We start from the raw sequence: 21,619 nt of genomic DNA on the forward strand, positions 1-21,619 counted from the left end.
TCCCAGAGCAGGGGGACACCATTTCTCTCACACAGTTGCACACCTAACATCAACTACCCCTAGAGCAGGTGAAGAAATGGCAGACAACACTCTAGGACTCCATCCCTAGAGAAGCAGACAGGCAATAAAAGAGAACTGGTCCTTGCTCAGACATGATGCACTACATCTTTTGAGCATATACATACTGCATGTGAAGACCACCACTGCCTCCCCTTTCTATCTGGAGAAGACACCCTCAAGGTCCTGACCCCTCTCCTTCAGCTGTCAGATGCTGCCATCAAGTACCCCACTGTTTTCTAGGCTTGTTACAAAGGAAAGTGTTAGTAAACAGGTATAAATCACAGTATATTTTTGAACCAGGTTAATATAATGGCCAAGATCACAATGATTCAATTATTCTTGAAAGCATAAGACTTAAACATAACCATGCATAAAGGCGGGTATAATCAAATCTCCTTTCTGAAAGTGTCATGCTGCATTAAACCCATGTTTATAATTTACCTGTTTAGTCATTGCTTTTTCATTAATCCACACAACAGAAAGAAAACCAATGGTATGTATCTGTAGGACGATTGTTAATTTATTCATTCTGGAAAACTTGCACAACCACCCTTGGCTTTTGGCCATCCCAATCTCACACACAACTTTTACACCACCATATGCCAGGCGAACCTGATCTCATGAACCACTAAAGCTAGATACAGTTACTTTGTCACTTTAGAAAGCTTGGAATCTCAGAAAGCCTTGTTTTTAGCCCTGGCTATTAGTAAGATATCTTTCTTATCTTTTACCTCCTGTCTTAGATCAGTGCCGTCTAAAGGGTAAACTTAAAATATGGTTCTACTGAACCACCTTTGTTTGCAGGTTTTTATACTGGACATTTTTTTTTAATTTTGAAAAAAATAAAGTAATTTGAACACTGTACCTGACTTAGAATGTTACAAGTAATAATGTAGAGATGGATAATCAAGCAGAGTTCAAGACTGGTTCAAAACTGCAGGTCATGGATGTGATACAAAATAAAGGTACTTTTCACAAGAAACTAAGTATTTCCTAATTTATTTATAATTTTCAATTCATGTGAAAAACTAAGCTTTTTAGTTTTTTAGAACTTGGAAACTTCTATATTTAAACATATGTACATACCAAGATACTAGAAAGTTAATTTTGTTTTAATAATCCAAGAACTGACTGCATCCAACACGATATTAACAGTAACTTCAAAACACGATTAACTAAACTTCTTCAATAAAAATAGAATATATCACTATTATATAGTGTGGACAAAGGCAAGGTGGAGGATGTTTTGTTGAACACTTTGTTGGAGTTTATATTCAACCGCATCTCTGCTTCTAAAATGAGCAATTTACCTGCTAATCTGTTTTTTCCAAGTTCCACAATATGCCAGTCTAGACAGACGATAAGAGGCTCCAAACAGCGAAGAGAGCCAGAAAATAAAATTAAAATCCATAGAACTTCACTCACTTATAAATGTGTAGGCTTAGTTGAATGTGCCAAGTTGTAAACTTCCCAAACAATAGTGAAGTAGTTCCATGCAGTAGAGTCTGAATTTATTTTAACGTGAGTGTACCATGTGAAAACTGCAGCAAAGCACAGATGATTTACACAGCTCTAAAAAGGGTGAGAAAGCATTTCCCTTTTGAAGCAGAAGGCAACCATGCTCCAAAAGAGACTCTCTAGCTACTACGTGACAGCAGTCTTCCTTAAAGCACTCCATCACTCAATGGTCTGTAGAATCCTTAAAGGCTTGTGAATCTCTAGACATACTGTTAAACAGGTTCTTTCAGGTAGAGGGGCAATGCACTCCTCCCAACTTCAGTGGAGAAGAGCTTCATTTATTTCAGAGAGACTGACACATAACAAGGGCAGGGAAACCATTTGAGATGTAGATGTGAGACATCAGTTTATGAAACTAATGAGTTATGACAACCACCTTATTTTTGATTGAACCTCCAGGAAGAGGTAGAGTCTGAATGACCCATCTGACCAAGCAAAGGGGAAATAAACAAACAGCGATTGAGAAGGTCACTAGAAAGTTTATCATCACTAAGCGTTCAAAGGGTGGGCCTCTGAAGGTGTTAAGAACTAGACTGAAGTTCAAAGTGACAGGAAGGAGGGGAGTACAACTGAGTTTTTGCTTCTGCTTTTCCACAGTTTCAAAGTCTATCTTGAGGTGGGACTCACTTTGCTACGGAAGGGTTCCAAATAGTACGCTGAAGCTGTAGTGATCCAAAACTCAGGACTTTGGGCAATCCAGCCTAAAGTAACCCAAGGAATTGTTGTCTCTAAATGCACTTAGCTGCCTCTCTTTGCACGAGTCCCAACACTAATAAATTGCAGAAGCAGCCTTCTGCATCGCTTGGTCAGAGAAGCCCTTTCCCCCTCATTTGTAATCCACTCAGAGTGTCAGAATGACAAACATATGAGTCCTCATGAAGTGGCAACACTGGAACAATAGATTGTGTCTGAAAGGAAGGAACAACTTTGACAGTGACATTGAGATTTGGACAAATTTGAGAGAGAGAGATTCAGTCACTCTAAGAGCTTTTCCTAGATCAGTCCAAGTCTACAATAATGACCTTCTATTCAACCCCATCTATTTTCTGCAGAGTCCTGTCAATCACTTGCAAAAAAGACACGTATTGATCAGGTTAAACTCCCATGAATGACTACATTATTAACTAACAATTCCCTTAATCAGGAGAAGATAGTTATCAACATGTATTTCTAGTATAACCGTTACCAATGAATCTATGTATCAAAGAATTTTTGCTTTACTACTGACTTCCATAGTATCTGAACACTTCAGAAGTTAAAAAAACAAAACAAAACATTCTTCCATCCCCAACAGAAAGGAGTAAATTGCTGGAATGGCATACACAGTTTAAAATATTTTTTTAAACTATGAAATAATTGTGGGAAAGCTAAGGCTAAGAAATGAGTTCTGTATTTAGTCCAATCTGTGGTCATTCTCTCCTCTGTCAGCAAGTTTCACAATCTTGGTCCAGCTCTTGAGAAAGTTCTGTCTGTGTTCAGGGATCTTCCCCTAGTAAACAACACAATCACCATGTGCATTTGTAAATACACATTTTCCAGATGGTGAAAATAAGATACAGAGAGCTTAAGTGATTTGACCCAGGGTCACAAAGGAAGACTGTCACAGAAATGAAAATAGAATCCAAGGTCTCCTAAATCCTGTGCTTCAGTCACAAGAACATTCATCCTCTTCTCCTGATGTTGCACTATCAGTTTGACTCTTCTTTGCTTTGACCTTGGTTTCTATATTTTAAGTCAGAGAATATGCAAAACTAGCCTGGTCATGAGCTATCAGAGTTCTCTCCACTAACCACTATCAACCATACACTGAAGCAGAAATAAGCCTCACCTCAAAAACCTTGCTTCTTTGATGACAGCTGCCCAACTGTGTAAGAGATGGAAGGAGAAGTAGGGGAGACTGCTGCAGAATTTATGTCTAGAAGATATATGATAATTTCAGATCTTAAGAAAATGAAAGGGCCCAATGGAGCTTTGATAGCATTGGCAAGCAACTAAGAAGCCAAAGCGATGTGGCCACTGAAAACTACACCCATGCAAATATGCCCAAATGAGCTGCTGTGACATTGTGCAAGGCATGTCCAAGCTAGACTGACGTCCCCTACCTCAGAGTGGAAATCTGGGCCTTCCGATTAAGACCCAAAAATTTCAGTTCTTAAAGACCACTTATGCCACAATTGTGTAATTTTCCACATGACTGAACCCTACCCACAGCTAGGTGCAAGTCATCCATTTAACATATTTAAGGTATGAACAGACAAAAAAAATCCCTTCATGAAAGGTATCAAGACTAGCTGTCCCTGTCATGTGAGCCCATTGCCAGGGTCCCTTTTCACCTAATATTTCATTTTACATTGAAAAATTTCAAATGGTGATGCATGATTGTCAGTCTTAGCTTCTCAATTTACTCCTCCCGGAAGCTAAGATATCAACGAACATAGACCATTCTTCCACAATGAACAGAAGCTGATGTACTGCATCAGTCTCTCCATGTGGTCTCTCTTCCCACTTACAAAACTTTTTCCTGAAGTTAAAATCGATGCACAAAAATTTACGAAGAAAAATCTAACAAAATTCGAAGGACACAAAATCCAACATTGAAATTTCACATAAAAAGGCTACGGGAGGGTGGGAAAGATCTGTATCAACTTATGAACTCTAGGTTGTACTAGGAATGAAGACAAGCCCAGACATCTCGAAGACAACCTATTATACTGCATTCAAACAACTGCCCGCCCCTATGAGAGGGCAGTTTGAATGCAGTAATAATAGGGTCCTGAAAAGGTGTTTAACACCTCATTGAAAGACTAACATCAACAGACATCAACACTACAATTAGGAGCCACCAACTTTGTCTCTAAACTGCGCTGTTGGCCCACCCACATGAAACAATGGCTTTTCTACACAGGGGCCGGCAGGGAGACAGGCATGAAAGAGAGAGGACTCGGGGGTAGGCTGGAGCTTCTCACGTTTGGTACATAGTTCACAACAGACCCCTATTTAAGGACAGGTTTATGCTCTGCGGAGGGGGTCCAATCATCACCACACAAGAGGAATGGGAGGTGGGGAACTATGACCAGACTGAAATGCTGACAAGCCTCAGACTTGCAGGAGAGGTGAGATCAGAGATGGGGAGGGTGCGTCTCATGACTTTTGGTTCTTTTCAAAGATCTCTGTTTAAAAAAAAACAAAAAACCTCTTGAATGCGTTCAGATTTAAAATCTCTATGGTTAAGAAATTCCTTTGCTAAGCCTGTGGTTCCTTGCTTTCCTGCCATGCCATCCCCAAAAGGGTTAAACTAGAAGCCCAGGCTGCCCACAGCCAAGGCAGAACTCAGGTGAAGCAGGTAAAAGCAACTGACAGGTTTGGGAAGTCTCAGACACTGGTTCTGAAATATAGCGTGGCTGGGCAATGACATCGCACATCCCAAAGAAGGGTGTCAGGCAAGAGGTTTGAGCCTGGGAGTATGCCCTCTTGTCCCAGAGCTAGAAACAATGACTAGACTCTACCTGGACACATTTGGCTTAGAAGCATGTGGAATCCAGTGACTTGGTCCACTTGCAACAGACCAGTGACTAAACAATATAGTACAGAGCCCTGTTGTAACAAAAGCAATCCACACAGTAGAAAAAAAAATAGAGATTTATTTATTCCCGGCTTTAAGTAGATTTCAGAACATAATCTTAACTATGAAGCTGCTAATATGGCAATTCTCCTTCTGCAATTAAAAAAAAAAAAAAGATCATCACTGAGCTCCCACTGCTTTTTAGACATGGGTGAATTCAGTGCTCATGAAAGATGCTCTGGTGACTGGAAAACTAAATGCAGCAAGAGCAACAGTAATGCAAGCTTCCAGATGTTGCTGCCAATAGCGTGCCTCAGCTCTGACCTGGAGCAATCAACTAAAGGGGCTAAAAAAGTAGTTTGGCCTCCATGCAATTCTTGGCTTTTCAGGCTGCCAAATGCAGCGACAGTTTGGAACTGGAATGAGGACAAAAAGGAACTATAAAGTGGTACCATGTCATAAGTCAATTTCCAAACCTAAAGAAAAAAAAAAAAGGGGGAAAACCCAAAAACTGAGCAAAAAACAACTGAGTAACAAACAGCATGCCTCGGATTTTTTAATAAAATTATAAAGTTAGTGGATGAAAGATAAGGTACATATATATATTTGGATTTTAGTAAGACACTTGACACAGAATCAACACTCCACTTTCAAAATTTATTAAAATTGGCATGGATAGGGACACTCACATAAATAAAAGAGTACTAAGTTCAGGGTGGGGAAGGAGAGGATGAGGAAGTACCCATAGAAACCTAAGTTAGATATGGTCCTATTTTACATCTTTATTACTGGAAACAGTTAACTCCATAATAAAATCTGCAGGTATAATCACCAATGGCGTACAAAGGAAACAGCTATTTAGAGTAGAAACGAACAGAAAAAAAAGATTAATTTGGAGAAAATGCAAATTAGTGTTCAGAGTTGGGTGGGGTGTAACTGGGAACAGATATTCAATGGGAGAGAAATCTGGCAGCAATTCTGAAGAAGAACTGAGCAGTTGACAGCAAATTAGACACAAGTTTTATGCTAAAAAGGCAGAGGTGTCACATAGCAGTGAAACAACTGTCCTCTACATAGTTTTGATGCAACCACACCCAGAATACTGTACTCAGTTTAGAATGCTTCACTACTGATACATTCAAGAAAGTTCAGAGAAATGTAATCAAAATAATCTTAAAAAACAAAAAAACAAAAAACAAAACAGGAGTATTTGTGGCACCTTAGAGACTAACAAATTTATTTAAGCACAAGCTTTCGTGGGCTACAGCCCACTTCATCGGATGCATAGAATGGAACATATAGTAAGAAGATATACACACACATACAGAGAACATGAAAAGGTGGAGTAAGAGGCTAATTAATTAAGATGAACTATTATCAACAGGAAGAGAAAAAAGAAACAACCCACCTTTGTAGTGATAATCAAGATGGCCCATTTAGACAGTTGACAAGAAGGTGTGAGGATACTTAATATGGGGAAATAGATTCAATATGTGTAATGACCCAGCCACTCCCAATCTCTATTCAAACCCAAGTTAATGGTATCTAGTTTGCACATTAATTCAAGCTCAGCAGTTTCTCACTGGAGTCTGTTTTTGAAGCTTTTCTGTTGCAAAATTGCCACCTTTAAGTCTGTTACTGAGTGGCCAGAGAGGTTGCAAGTGTTCTCCTACCGGTTTTTGAATGTTATTCCTGATGTCAGATTTGTGTCCATTTATTCTTCTGCGTAGAGACTGTCCAGTTTGGCCAATGTACATGGCAGAGGGGCATTGCTGGCACATGATGGCATATATCACATTGGTAGATGTGCAGGTGAACGAGCTTCAAATAGCGTGAGTGATGTGATTTGGCCCTATGATGGTGTCACTTGAATAAATATGTGGACAGAGCTGGCATCAGGCTTTGTTGCAAGGATAGGTTCCTGGATTAGTGTTTTTGTTGTGTGGTTGCTGGAGAGTATTTGCTTCAGGTTGGGGGGCTGTCTGTACGTGAGGACTGGTCTGTCTCCCAAGATCTGTGAGATTGCGGGATCATTTTTCAGGATAGGTTGTAGATCTTTGCTGATGCGCTGGAGAGGTTTTAGTTGGGGGCTGAAGGTGATGGCTAGTGGCGTTATGTTATTTTCTTTGTTGGGCCTGTCCTGTAGTAGGTGACTTCTGGGTACTCTTCTGGCTCCGTCAGTCTGTTTTTTCAATTCAGCAGGTGGGTATTGTAGTTGTAAGAATGCTTGATAGAGATCTTGTAGGTGTTTGTCTCTGTCTGAGGGGTTGGAGCAAATGCGGTTGTATCATAGAGCTTGGCTGAAGACAACAGATCGTGTGGTGTGTCCTGGATGGAAGCTGGAGGCATGTAGGTAAGAATAGCGGTCAGTAGATTTCCGGTATAGGGTGGTGTTTATGTGGCCATCGCTTATTAGCACAGTAGTGTCCAGGAAATGGACCGCTTGTGTGGATTCGTCTAGGCTGAGGTTGATGGTGGGATCGAAATTGTTGAAATCATGGTGGAATTCCTCAAGGGCTTCTTTTCCATAAGTCCAGATGATGAAGATGTCATCAATGTAGAGCAAGCAGAGTAGGGACATTAGGGGACGAGAGCTAAGGAAGTGTTGTTCTAAGTCAGCCATAAAAATGTTGGTATACTGTGGGGCCATGCGGGTACCCATAGCAGTGCTGCTGACTTGACGGTATATATAGACCCCAAATGTGAAATAGTTGTGGGTGAGGACAAAATAATCTAGGATCTTTAAAGAGGTTTAAGAAAAGGCTAGCACCTTATACTTTTTCAGATAAATCTGAACCATGGAAAAACTGAACTATGGATTCAACTATATAATCTGGTGGGCTATAACTACTTTGCCAAACCTTCAGGAGCATGAATAGTAGCCTAGGGCCATATCACACACACACACACAAAAAAAAACATTAGTTTGCACTTTACATGAGTTCCTTAGACTACATAGACTTTTATCCCTAGCCTTAAAGAATAAATTTTGCAGTTCTGTTGTTAGCTATTAAGATGCAAATCACCTATAAAGAGCGCACCCACAGACGTTTCATCAGAGTGCTCAAAGGTTTTCTCCATCAATCTTGTGCACTGGGTTAGTGGTGGAAGAACATCCTACATTTTGAGAGGATTGGTTAAGATCCAATGCATCACTTGGTATGAACCATAAGTTAAAATGTATTTCTTCAGCTATCTATGCAATCTATACAATCCAGAAAAAAAAATGTCTGGATTTTCACTGAGAGATGAAGCTAGAAATTCTACTGCAGAATAAATTACTGAGTTTGACAAGGATTATTTCCAGGACCTCTCTATTTCCAGAAGAAAAAACTTGAGAAGCCTGATCAGCTTCCCTAAGCAGGCTCAGTTCTGAGTTTTCTTGCACCTTCTCACTTGGTCATGAGCAATCATCACTAAGGGCTTGTCTACACTTGAAACTCTACAGCAGCACAGTTGCAGTAGCACTTCAGTGTAGACACTACCTATGCCAACTGAAAGGGTTCTCCCATTGGCATAAGTAATCCACCTCTTCCATTGACCTGGTGCTGTCTATGCTGGGAATTAGATTGGCTTACATCATCATTCAGGGCTATGAATTTTTCACACCCCTGAATGACATAGCTGTGTCAACCTAACTTCTTGGTGTAGACCAGGCCTAAGTCCAACAGAGGTTCTCTGTCCTCCACAGCTGAAGTAATACAAGTCTCATTCCAAACTGACTCCAAAATTCACTTACCCTATGTTTCTTCCACTATTCAGGATGTTTTAGCAGTAGGTTTTGTTGCCGAGACTTGAACTTTCAAGAAAATGCTAACGTACAAACGCTAAGTCAGGAACTGTAGTGGAAACCAACTATGGCTAACAGGACATCTTACCATATGATGGAGTGTTTACTTACTTTAACCCAGAACCTAGCTATTATCAGGCATGAACAACTGCACCAAATACCTGTCACGGTGTTGCCCACTTGAAAATTAGACTTCTGCCTCAGCAACTGGGCAAGAAAACTTGGTGACACATTTAAGTGTGTCCTCTCCATCAAGAATAAGTGGCTGATGCATATAACAATTTTATTGTATTAATATTAATTATTTATAAAAGCTACAATGAAAGCCACTGTTTATGCACTATTCATAGCTTTAGCATGAATCTAGATTGGGAGCATTTTCTTTCTTGCTTTTAGGTTTGTTTGTTTGTTTTTTTCACTGCTATCTTATTTTTTTCCCCTTAATAGATGCTTCCATGTACTGTTTCATGAGGGTCCAAAGGAATTCGGGTAGAGACTTGGTACTCTTCTTCTGGTATCTAGAACTGACAACTGATGGTAAGCATTTGGGATGTCTCCTGGAGAAATTGTAACTCTTCAGTTTTCCTTTGTGTATTTTATATGTCATGGTCTTCACTTTCAGTCTGCCAGCTGAGCACTGAATAACGGTTTTGCTAACAAAACCCTGTCCAGCCTTAGAATTCTGATTCTCAGAAATCAAAAGCCAGTAACTGAACTGAAGCACTTCCAGTTCCATTTTGACAGTATATTAAAAACAAAACATTTTACAAAGCACCTTTCATAGAATTTCTCAATTAGTTCATTCACAAAGAGAAATAAAAGTGATTATGACTGGTCATCAGCTCAGGGTAAGAACCCTCCTGTGACTTGGTCAGGCCTTCTGAGCAATGTTACTAAATTGATAAACACCAATTACACACACTAGAACTAAACAATATATCAGAAGTTTCCGTATTAATTCTATCCTTGGATGGCAAGATTTATTAGAAGAAAAATAACTTGCAACTGTACAGGTTACGACAGATACTCTATTGAAAACAGCTAGATTCCTTTTCCTATAACACCCATCCTAGACTGCCGCAGCATGCTAATGGCATTATATTTAACAGAGAAAGCACTTTTATTCCAAATCTCCATTCTGAATAGTTTATATCAGAAGAGAGTTGACAGTTTTTCAAAGAGACATTAAGGGCCCAAGAGCAAACTATCCCACTGCACAGGAAAGACAGGAAGTATGACAAGAGACCATACTGGCATAACTAGGAGATCTTCAATTATCTGAAGCTCAAAAAAAGAATCCTACAAAAGTGGAAACTAGGCCAAATTTCAAAGTATGAAAAGAAACAAATAGCACAAGTATGTAGAGAAAGGCCAAGACACAAAACGAGATTAAACTAGCTCGAAACAAAGGGTAACAAGAAAATATTCTACAAACACACTAGAAGCAAGAGGAAGACCAAGGACAAGGTCGGCCTGTCACTCAATGGGGGGGACGGGATGGACAATAACAGAGAATGTGATAATAGCAGAAGTGCCAAATGATTTTTTTGTTTTAGTTTTCCCCAAAAAGCTTAGTAGCAATTAGACACCTAACAGTGAATGCCAGTTAAAATGAGGCAGGATCAGAGGCTAAAATAGGGAAAGAACAAGTTAAAAATTAGACAAGTTAAATGTCTTCAAGTCATCAGGGCCTGATGAAATACATTCTAGAATACTCAAGGAGCTGAATGAAGAGAGATATCTGAGCCATTAGCGATTCTCTTCAAAAACTCATGGAAAATGGGAGAGATTCCAGAGGACTGGAAAGGGGCAAATATAGCACCAATCTATAAAAAAGGAAATAAGGACAGCCCAGGGAATTACAGACCAGTCAGTTTAACTTCAGTACCCAGAAAGATAATGGAGCAAATAATTAAGCAATCAATTTGCAGACACCTAGAAGATAAAAGGATCATAAGTAACAGTCACCATGTATTTGTCAAGAACAAATTGTGTCAACCAACCTAATAGCCTTCTTTGATAGGGTAACAAGCCTTGCGGATGGGGTGAAAGTGGGGATGTGGTATATCTTGACTTTAGTAAGGTTGTTTATGCGGTCTAGTATGACCTTCTCATAAACAAACTAGGGAAATACAACCTAGATGGAGCTAGTAGAATATGGGTGCATAACGGGTTGGAAAACCATTCTCAGAGAGTAGTTATCAGTAATTCACAGTCAAGCTGGAAGGGCATTTCAAGTGGGGCCCCGCAGGAATCAGTGATAGATCCGGTTCTGTTCAATATCTTCATCAATGATTTCGATAATGGAATAGAGAGTACACTCAAAGTTTGCAGAGGATACCAAGCTGAGAAGGGTTGCAAGTGCTTTGGAGAATAGGAGTAAAATTCAAAATGATCTAGACAAACTTCAGAAATGGTCTGAAGTAAATAAGATGAAATTCAATAAGGACAAATTCCAAGTGCTCCACTTAGGAAGGATCAACTGCACACATACAAAATGGGAAATGACTGGCTAGGAAGGAGTATTGTGGGAAGGGATCTGGGTGGCATAGTGGATCACAAACTAAATATGAGTCAACAGTTAAACACTGTTGCAAAAAAAAGCAAACATCATTATGGGATTAGCAGGCGCATTGTAAGCAAGACACGAGAAGTAATTCTTCTGCTCTACTCCACGCTGATTAGGCCTCAACCGAAGTATCGTGTCCAGTTCTGGGCACATTTGAGGAAAGATGTGGACAAATTGGAGGAAGTCCAGAGAAAAGCAACACAAATTATTAAAGGTCTAGAAAATGGGATCTATGAGGGAAGATTGAAAACATTGTGTTTGTTTAGTCTTGAAAAGAGAAGAGAAGATTGAGGTGGGACACGATAACACTTCTCAAATACATAAAAGACCAAGGTTGTTACAAGGAGAGGGGTTAATTATTCTTGTTAATCTCTGAGAATAGGGCAAGAAGCAATGGGTTAAAATGGCAGCAAGGGAGGTTTAGGTGGGACATTAGGAATAATTTCCTGTCAGGGTAGTTAAACACTGGAATAAATTGCCCAGGGAGGTTGTGGAATCTCCACCATTGGAGATTTTTAAGAGCGGGTTAGAAAAACACCTGTCAGGAATGGTCTAGATAATATTTACTCCTGCCATGAGTGCAAGGGACTGGACTAGATGACCTCTCAAGGTCCCTTCCAGTCCTATGATTCTAGGATATTGTTGGTCCCATCACAGAGAATCCACTGCCACAAGTTAGCTCACTATCCCCAACACTGCGGGAGGGTAAAAAGAGAAAATTGCGATCTCTCCCAGAGCAGTCAGAATCTGCTGTTGTTGCCCACCTGTCAAGGGGAAAGAGAAAAGGGTTTTCAAAGGAAGACACGTTTTGGAGGTAAGAAAGGAAAAAGCTGGGTGTTGTTAGAAAGCAAGCAAGCAAACTAATAATTTCTGGTGGGGGAGAAAGGGAAGAAAGAGGTCTCACATTAGAAGCAAGTAGGGTATGAGGAAAAAATGATACATGAGTAAAGTATCATGAAGTTAGCATCAAGTAGGCAACCAGTGGCTCTCACATCTCAAGCAAACTTAATCTGGCTCTTCCATATTCCACAACAAACCAGAGGCAAGAGTGGGGGTATTTTTTCTTCATTTTGATACCCCAGATCCATTATCAGCTGGATACTCTCTCTTCATTGGATTTCTGAAATGGATTTCATATCACCCCAGAACTAAATGTCATTTTCAGGTAGCACAAAAGGAGTGCACTGACGCCACTTCTCCACCATCCATTATGACACACATACTAGAAGGTAGGTCAAACAAGGTTTGTATTTAGAATAGCTAAAATGGAACACTAAAGCCCCAATTCTGCAAACAGACATTTGCTTAACTTTACTCACATGCTTGAAGTTAAGCATGTGCATATTCACACAATAGCGGCCTAAAAAGTACTGAGGACTGAGTTTCTGGGTCTGAGGTCTTTTTCTGCAGCAAAAGCAGCAGCAAGAGTAAAAACAGCAGCTACGACCTAAGTTGCAGAGAGCCACATCCTCAGGTTCCATCAATTGCATCAGAACAGTGTAATATCGGGCTGTTAAGAAGGTGTTCCTGTCCTGATCGTACCCACTATCACCAGATAAAGAAACAGATGTTAAGATGTTTAAAGAAAACTTTGATAACTTTCTGTCTGGCAAGAAACCACTTATCAACAGTTGTGATTGTAAAATCCATACTTCTCTATTGTTTTGCTATTGTTCACCTGTATGCTCCTGTCTGGTTTTTAATTAGTTCTGTCTGCTGTGTAAACTGGTTTCGCAACATTTCAATTGACTCTTGTACGTAGGGGGTAATGGGCTAGGATTGGTTAAAGAATTGTTTCGTAATGTGCTTGGATTGCTTTGTAGTATTTTAGTTTAAAATGATTGGTTAAAGTATAGCTAAGTAGGACCCAAGTTTTAACTATATAAACTGGGGTCCAAAAGGAAGTTCTTTGGAACCTAACTCCAAAACACAGCCCAAGATGAGAGTGGCCAAAACCATCACACCCCGCCGACCATACCATACAGAAGCTGGAGCCCCGGAAAACCTGATCCTGACTGGCCACCAGGAAAAGTTTGTCCCCCTTATTGGGAGTGGAGAGCACTTTATGCTTAGTGTCTGTATTCTGTTGATCAACTGTTAATAAATATAGGTTAAGAATATTACTGTGTAACGCTGTTTCACTGGGAAAAGGTCCCGCAAATCAGCAGAAGGTTACGCCCTGTGCCCAGGACAGGTAAGAGTGAATGCCTTATGTCCTGAGCCCAGGACAGGAAAGGATGGGGTTCCTAAATTTATAGGGTTATGCCTGGAGCCCCCAGTATGGTAAAGGTGGGGTGCCCTAGATTCTGTGTGTAACACCTTATACCGTCCACAATCAGTTACTCTAGCAAAGACTTGTCCCTTCATTACTAGTCAGTTTTAAATTGCATGTTAAGTATTAGTCAGGCAATGGGATGTTTCTAATAAATTAGTAACTGCTGGGAAGTTGAAAGCCTAATTAATTATTTCAGTATTTTAATCTTTTTCCTCAGTGTTATTCTTTCATAATGATTTTTTTAAGAAGTGAAAATGGTGGTAACACTGTATCAGCAAATTTAAGAGACTGCCTGTAGAGCAATCGCAATTCTTTTTGTTTTCAAAAATTTTGCATTATATTACTAATAAGCAACAGACTCAATACAATTAAAAGCAAGTAAAGGAGGTGAGGGACAGCACTTAAGTTAGACAACTGATTTGTGAAGCTGTAATAAATAAATAAAAAGTCCATTCTTTGAGAAAGGATATAAAGAAAGTCTCCCAACTGGATATTAAAGTCTTTTTAAAATGAAAGGGTTTTTTTCCTGGTCTGAGGAAAACCCAACTTTAAGAACAAACTTGAAGTTCACACTTCTGAGACAGCCAGAGACCAGGTGAGTTTGACAGCTAGAGACCATGTTTGATTTCTAGTAGTACAGGAGGGAAAGAAGGTCACTAAAAGTGCCATTAAGATGGCATCCCTCACTAAGGCAGCTCTTATTGCCAAGCAAGAATGCAGTCTGATGACACCAGACAGAAGTAACAGAAGAAAAAACATTAGCCACTGAAGTTCTATTATTATAAAGTTCTGTAATCTTAGACTATCCGAGAAAAGACTGACAACTGTTCAGTTAACCAAGAGTATGAGAACTGCAGAACCTGGCTAACAACTTTGAAACCTTTCTGATTTACAGTACTTTCTAGTAGGAAGTTACCTACTTATATCAAATTATAACAGCAACTTTCCTATTATTGGTTTTATTTATGATTATTATATTTAAACCGTTACATAAAAATGCAAATAATGTTCCTTTGTAACTAGAGTTAGTTATTTCTAATTTATAATCACACTGGAGTTTTTCTCCAAATTTAAGCTCAGGTGCATGGAACCTGGGAAGTTGAGCCAGATTTTCTTTTTAAATTGCAGAGAAAAAAGACTTTGCAGGTCAAGCAACCTTAAATACACACAATTCACAATACGCGCATATTAACTTCACTTAAAAGTTAAATTGTAAATATAGCTGCCTTTCAAAAAAATAATGTTCATTGTGTACATTTAACAATTTCAACAATGTTTGAAAAGGCTCAAAATACCAGCATTGGACAATTTTCTGGGGATTTCGTTTTCAGAAAAATTGAATTGCAAATTACACAAGCATTCAAAACTTTTTTTAAAAACAATTACTCACAATAAGTTTACAGAACATTTAGAAGTGTGAAGTTTATACACAAGACATTAAAATCACATTAGATTACCTTTTTATGTTTTGCTCCACGGAAGTGTGACTGAAGACTTATAGAACTCATACATGGAACTTTACAAACCTAAAGAAATTAATTACATTCAGTTACGCTACAGCCAACTTTAATATAAAAATACTGTTGTGCAAACACAGCAAATGGGCCTGCAGTTATGGATGAAAACCTTTCATTATATTTTACTATTTTAAGAAACTGGTGAAGGCTTCTTTGAGGAAGGCTTGTGTGAGAAATTTAAAGTAAGACACCAGTGAGTGACAAAGAGTAGTACATAACTAATCACATTAAGCCTACTTAGACATCTGGAAAGTGAAGATATTAAAAATAGCACCAGATCTGTGTAAACTGTTTAAGAAGATTTATAAAAAAAAAAAAAAAAAGAGACTTCTGTCAATGAACTAGTTTCTGGAATCCCCCCCGATTTTTGACAGTATCCTTTTAACTCAGTAGTTTCCACACTGTTCTGCAGAGTATTGGTGGGTGGTCTGTGCTGAAATAGATGATCACATCATGCAAAGTCATGGAGAAGGAGCTGGAAACAAGAAGGACTGTAACACCAACACAATAATTATCATAAGATCTCACAGTATCATCAGTACAAGGTCAGCACAAAAATTGTTTACTGTTAACACAAAACAATGACTGAAGGAAGACATCAAACCTATTATTTCCTGCTGTTTTAAAGAACAGCAGCTCAAACAAGCAGAAAAATGTGGGCAGTTGAGGCCTTGGTTTCTTGCTTCTAGAAATCAGAACTGGATACATATATGCTGGATCTCTTCCTCCTGATGCAGATACTCTGCCTCATTTTGTCGGAGGTGATGCCTCACCCAAGGAACTCCATCAGAGCGGTAGAAAACGTGTAAAAACTTCACATAATTCAGCAAAATCAATTTATTGGATTTAGCCTGACACTTTGAGGTTGTTAAAATGCAGCACAGGACTCTATAGAGCAGTGGTCTCCAACCTTTTTACGCCCAAGATCACTTTTTGAATTTAAGGGCAACCCAGGATCTATGCCACCCTTTCCCCAAGGCCCCTCCCCACACTCACTCTCCCCCCCCACTCACTTTCACTAGGCTGGAGTAGGGGGTTGGGGTTGGGGGGGCCTCTGGGCTGGCCCTGGGACAGGGGGGTTGGAGTGCAGGAGGGAGTTCGGGGTGTAAGCTCTGAAACGGGGCTCAGGGCTGAGGTTCGGGGAGCTGGCTCCAGGATGGGGCTCAGGGCTGGGGTGCAGCCTCCCGCCCGGTGGAACTTACCTTGGGCAGCTCCCGGTCGGCAGCGCAGCAAGGCTAAGGCAGGCTCCCTGCCTACCCTGGTCCCATGCCGCTCCCGGAAGGGGCCAGTGCGCCGCTAGGGGGAACGGGGGGCACATGGCTCCGTGCGCTGCCCCTCTCTGCAAGCACTGCCCCCGCAGCACCCATTGGCCACAGCTCCCCATTCCCAGCCAATGGGTGCTGTGGGGGCAGTGCTTCCAGAGAGGGGCAGTGTGCCGAGGGAGAACCCTGTCCCTGAACCCCAGGGGCTGCACTGGCTTCTTCCAGGAGCAGCGTGAGCCTAGGACAGGCAGGGAGCCTACCTTAGTGGCAGCCCTGCTTCACCACCAGAGATCGCAATTGACCGGCTGGTGACCACTGCTGTATGGTCAACATGGACACTAACACTACACAAATAATACACAACCAGGACTCTATTCTGGGTCAGTTGAGGCTGAAGCCTTTCTAGGTTGGATTCTTATCTGATTAAGGAGAAAGTTTGAAGGACACAAGACGACTTCAGGCACTCTCTAGGATTCAAGCGTTCATTGCTGAGGAAATCTTGCAGTCAAGTCAACTGTGGATCTTTTTTAATCAGAATCATACTTATCCTTGAAAGACTCCAATTATCTCCAATTTCTCCTGAAGCAACTTGGGTACAAGTATAAAAAAGGATCGCATATTACAAAGTAGATGCCTTAATCCAGAAAGTGGAGAAGCCATCCTAGACCTATTTTCTAATTAGGAGGAAATGAATTGTGCTAACACTGATCACAAGCTACTTCAGTTCAGCACCTGAAGAAACAGGTTCATGGTACACAGCAGGACCAGGTTATTAAGATCATACCCACTCACTTTAAGAAATTAAATATGGGGCCTTACTAGAAGTGCTTAACACTCTGTTTTTTTCAACACAGCTGGGGCAGGGATCAACACTTAATTACTCCTGTTGTCACAAATCTAATTTTATGTTTGCTTTCTGACTCTCTTGCAGGCTACCAGCATCATCCACATTAGTGAAAAGTTACCTGGTTCCTGCACTTTGACCCCTAGGGGCTAGCAAGTGAAGATGATAATACTGCACCATATAACAGACCTACATTCAGGAGTAAAATGTACTCACTATATCACACAAAACTATGTTATATAATCCATACTTTAAAAAACCACCAAGAAATCCACTCACCTCACAATAAAATATCTTTTTCTCAGATTCTTGTTTAACATCCTCTGGTTTAGCATCATCCACATTGGTGGTGCTCATCTTGTAAAAATGGATCAGAGCACTTTAAAAAAAACACAATGAATTCACATCTTATTTACACATTTATTTTTCAGCTTAAAACTAGTAGTGGAAGAATACCTATATGTAAATTATTAGAAACTTTAACTGTAGAAAACATCTGAATAGAACCTCTAACACAAAGCAAAAGCATTTTCTACGGTGGTCTTAACTATGAAATATTTTTACCACAAAAACAAGGATGAATATTTAGTTAAAGTTCAGTAAGCTACTGAAAGCAATTTGATCCTACTCTATCTTAGACACATACGCTTCTTTTTAGTTATCTGTAGTTTTATGGTTTACAAACTTTTACATGTCGAAACAAGGAACACAATTAATTGAATTCATTTTCTTTAAAATGCTTAACTGCTCTATCACCACGCTTGCTTCAGTTATATCGGGGCTTTTCCGAACACAGAAGATACACCAATTTTTTAGTTAAAGGTGTGACAGTTAAACCTATTTAGTTAAAACTGGTGCCACTTTGTGTCTGGACACTCATCACACGTGCAAGCTAACCTAATAAAAAACAGGTTTAAATTGATGATCTAATATGTACCATTCAAGTGTTAATGTCAATATGATAAAATTCTAAGTTTGCTCACTAGAAAAAGTACATTACCTATTGCTATACTAGCTGAAAATTTATTTCAGTTCCATGTAAATATCTGTGGTGCCCATGTTTTTCTATATCTCACATTCAACCTGTTTTCACACAACTGTGTGCCAAATTATCTGCATTTTATTCTGTTTTATTGACATCAGTAAAAGTATCAGGTATGCGTTACAGTTAAGGTGATCACCTGCATAACTGGCAATTCCTAATAGCTTTCAAGCCCAAGGCAGAAAAACAAATTATAAACAGAAAGTTATAACTTCCCCTGTTTCTTTTCAACTCCAATCCTTTTACACTTTCCTCTATATTAGAAGTGAGGTAATGATTTGTAAATACCACTATTACTCAGCATTAATAAATTTAGCCATAATTAATCAGGCTTAATAAATCCTGTCTTCTCAATGAAGAAACATTAACAAAGTCAATTCAGAAGTACACTGAATGACTAGATTTGAAACATTTTCACTGTTTGATGGTTAACAGAAAACAAGAATTATCATTCATTCACTGAAACCAAAGCTAACCAATCTGCCAGGGGACACCTCCCTGCCCCAAGGCAAGGAAAAACTAGTTAGCTGGAGATGGTGACAGTTACCTTCCACCACCATGGCAAGGCTGGGACCAAGATATCAGTCCAGCACATTTGAGTGGTGGCAGAGATCACAGGCATCCCCCCACAGGACTGTGACAGTGGAGAGTGAGTAGCTACACTACAGCAGGTGCATGGGGCACCACTATTACCATGGTTCTCAGGAGGCGTTAAGCAGGCCCAGAGTACCAGCACAGAGAACAAAGTGCTGGGGAGTGGAGAGTGTCCTCCTTTCCAACCCCTGAGTTATACAGTAATATAAAAAGGCCATAGTCACCAGCTGGGGGAGAGAAGGAGAGTAGAACTCAGAGCCTCAGGCCAGAAAAGATGAGAGGGTGGCAGAGGAACGTGGGTGCTGCAGAGACAAGAGCCACTATAAGCTACAGTCCCTCCCGTGCCCTACGCCCCATACCTGCTCCCCCATACCTTATCTCCCTGCCCCTCGCCCGTGCCCTGCCCCCAAGCCCTTCTCCCCCATACCTTATCTCCCAGCCCCTCGCCCGTGCCCTGCCCCCCAAGCCCTTCTCCCCCATACCTTATCTCCCAGCCCCTTCCCCGGGCCCTGCCCCCCAAGCCCTTCTCCCCCATACCTTATCTCCCAGCCCCTCGCCCGGGCCCTGCCCCCCAAGCCCTTCTCCCCCATACCTTATCTCCCAGCCCCTTCCCCGGGCCCTGCCCCCAAGCCCTTCTCCCCCATACCTTATCTCCCAGCCCCTCGCCCGGGCCCTGCCCCCAAGCCCTTCTCCCCCATACCTTATCTCCCAGCCCCTCGCCCGGGCCCTGCCCCCCAAGCCCTTCTCCCCCATACCTTATCTCCCAGCCCCTTCCCTGGGCCCTGCCCCCCAAGCCCTTCTCCCCCATACCTTATCTCCCAGCCCCGTGCCCTGCCCCCAAGCCCTTCTCCCCCATACCTTATCTCCCAGCCCCTTCCCCGGGCCCTGCCCCCAAGCCCTTCTCCCCCATACCTTATCTCCCAGCCCCGTGCCCTGCCCCCAAGCCCTTCTCCCCCATACCTTATCTCCCAGCCCCGTGCCCTGCCCCCAAGCCCTTCTCCCCCATACCTTATCTCCCAGCCCCTCGCCCGGGCCCTGCCCCCCAAGCCCTTCTCCCCCATACCTTATCTCCCAGCCCCTTCCCCGGGCCCTGCCCCCAAGCCCTTCTCCCCCATACCTTATCTCCCAGCCCCGTGCCCTGCCCCCAAGCCCTTCTCCCCCATACCTTATCTCCCAGCCCCTCGCCCGGGCCCTGCCCCCAAGCCCTTCTCCCCCATACCTTATCTCCCAGCCCCTCGCCCGGGCCCTGCCCCCCAAGCCCTTCTCCCCCATACCTTATCTCCCAGCCCCTCGCCCGTGCCCTGCCCCCAAGCCCGGCTGAACTCCCTCCCAGCCCAGGCAGATGAGACTAGGGCGCCCCAGACCCACTCTCGCTCTCTGCCCGCTCCACTCACCGGCCGTCGCCGGGACGCTCCCGAGGAAGACACCAGCGACAGTGCCTCAGGGAATGCGCAACTACATCCGGGACCCCAACTCGAAACGTCACTTCCGCCCCTAACGGCGGGGCCCGCGAGACTGAGCACGATTATGGTACATGAGACGGAAGGGGGGAGGGATTGACAGCCAGACTCCCTGCCAGCCAATGAGAGAGAGTCTTACAACCAGCCAATAGGAGGGGGAGATAGGAAGGCTCTAACCAATAGCAAGAGCGGCATCGCGGGCCGCTGTTTGTTGCGGCAACAGTTGGGGCGGGGGCGGGGCCAGGGTGCCTTCCCGTCGCGGGGCCCGGAAGCGGGTCTGTCTGTGGCCGCCCGCTCCGCATCGAGACGCCCCCATGCCCAGGCGGGCTCCGAGCGGGGCGGCGGCCTGCACTGGTGTGTCTCTGCCCGGCCGCTCTGACGCAGACCGGAGACGGGGGCCGCAGCTCTGGCTCGCTGGGTCCCCCTCGGTAACGCTGTACCGGGCGCGCCCAGCGGGCTTTCGGTCACTGCTGGCTCGGCTGGCCAGGCTCTGCTGCCCTTTCCCACGGAGCCCTTCGGGTGGGCAGGGGTCTTGCTCTCCTGACGCGCTGCTCCCCCGTGAGGGGGTGCGCACGCTGGCCCCGCTTTACTGACAGCCCTTTGGCGCAGAAACTGCCGTCGGTGATCAGACACACAGAGAAATCGGTTCTGGGCAGCCCTCCTCAGAAAGTGTTCAGCCTTATTACATTACTATTGCTGTGTGTGCTGGTATACAAATATGGCCTGGCTCCCTGCCAGGGGATAGAAAAGCAACAAAGACGTCTCAGATTCATCTTGCCCTTGTGCAGTTTGAATTTCCCACTTAGTAAGAGCTGTTGTTTTGCTAATTTGACTGTAGACTTTTTATTCTTTCAAGAGAAAGGATACATGAAAAATAATAAATACGTTTTCATTTAAAAGTAAATGTTTATCATCAAATGCTTAATTTTACATTTCTCAACGGTATTAAATGCAAACTATAATTAAAGAAATACACATGAAAGCTCTAAAAGTGGTGAAAAAGTACAAAATTACATTCTAGTACACATATTAAAAATTAAGAAAATATAGTAACTTCATTTTAATGAAACATTTTTTCTTTCTGAAGAAAATTCCAAGATAAAAAATATACATTTTCTTGCCTGCT

The 21,619-nt window shown here is 42.1% G+C and overlaps 1 protein-coding gene across 1 annotated transcript in view; it reads right to left on the reverse strand.

Moving 5' to 3' along the window:
- Positions 1 to 20,544, reverse strand: part of LOC140907180 (uncharacterized) — a 67,001-nt gene extending 46,457 nt beyond the window's left edge. The window contains exons 1-4 of the mRNA XM_073332520.1: positions 20,428 to 20,544; positions 19,258 to 19,335; positions 17,677 to 17,776; positions 15,232 to 15,300 (exon numbers count right to left, since the gene is read on the reverse strand). Coding sequence (XP_073188621.1) covers positions 15,232 to 15,300; positions 17,677 to 17,754 — 147 coding nt within the window. The 5' untranslated portion in view covers positions 17,755 to 17,776; positions 19,258 to 19,335; positions 20,428 to 20,544. The remainder of the gene's footprint in view (positions 1 to 15,231; positions 15,301 to 17,676; positions 17,777 to 19,257; positions 19,336 to 20,427) is intronic.
- Positions 20,545 to 21,619: the final 1,075 nt, after the last annotated feature.

This window comes from Lepidochelys kempii, chromosome 2 (assembly GCF_965140285.1).
Source record: "Lepidochelys kempii isolate rLepKem1 chromosome 2, rLepKem1.hap1, whole genome shotgun sequence".
In the NCBI taxonomy this organism is placed as follows: domain Eukaryota; kingdom Metazoa; phylum Chordata; order Testudines; family Cheloniidae; genus Lepidochelys; species Lepidochelys kempii.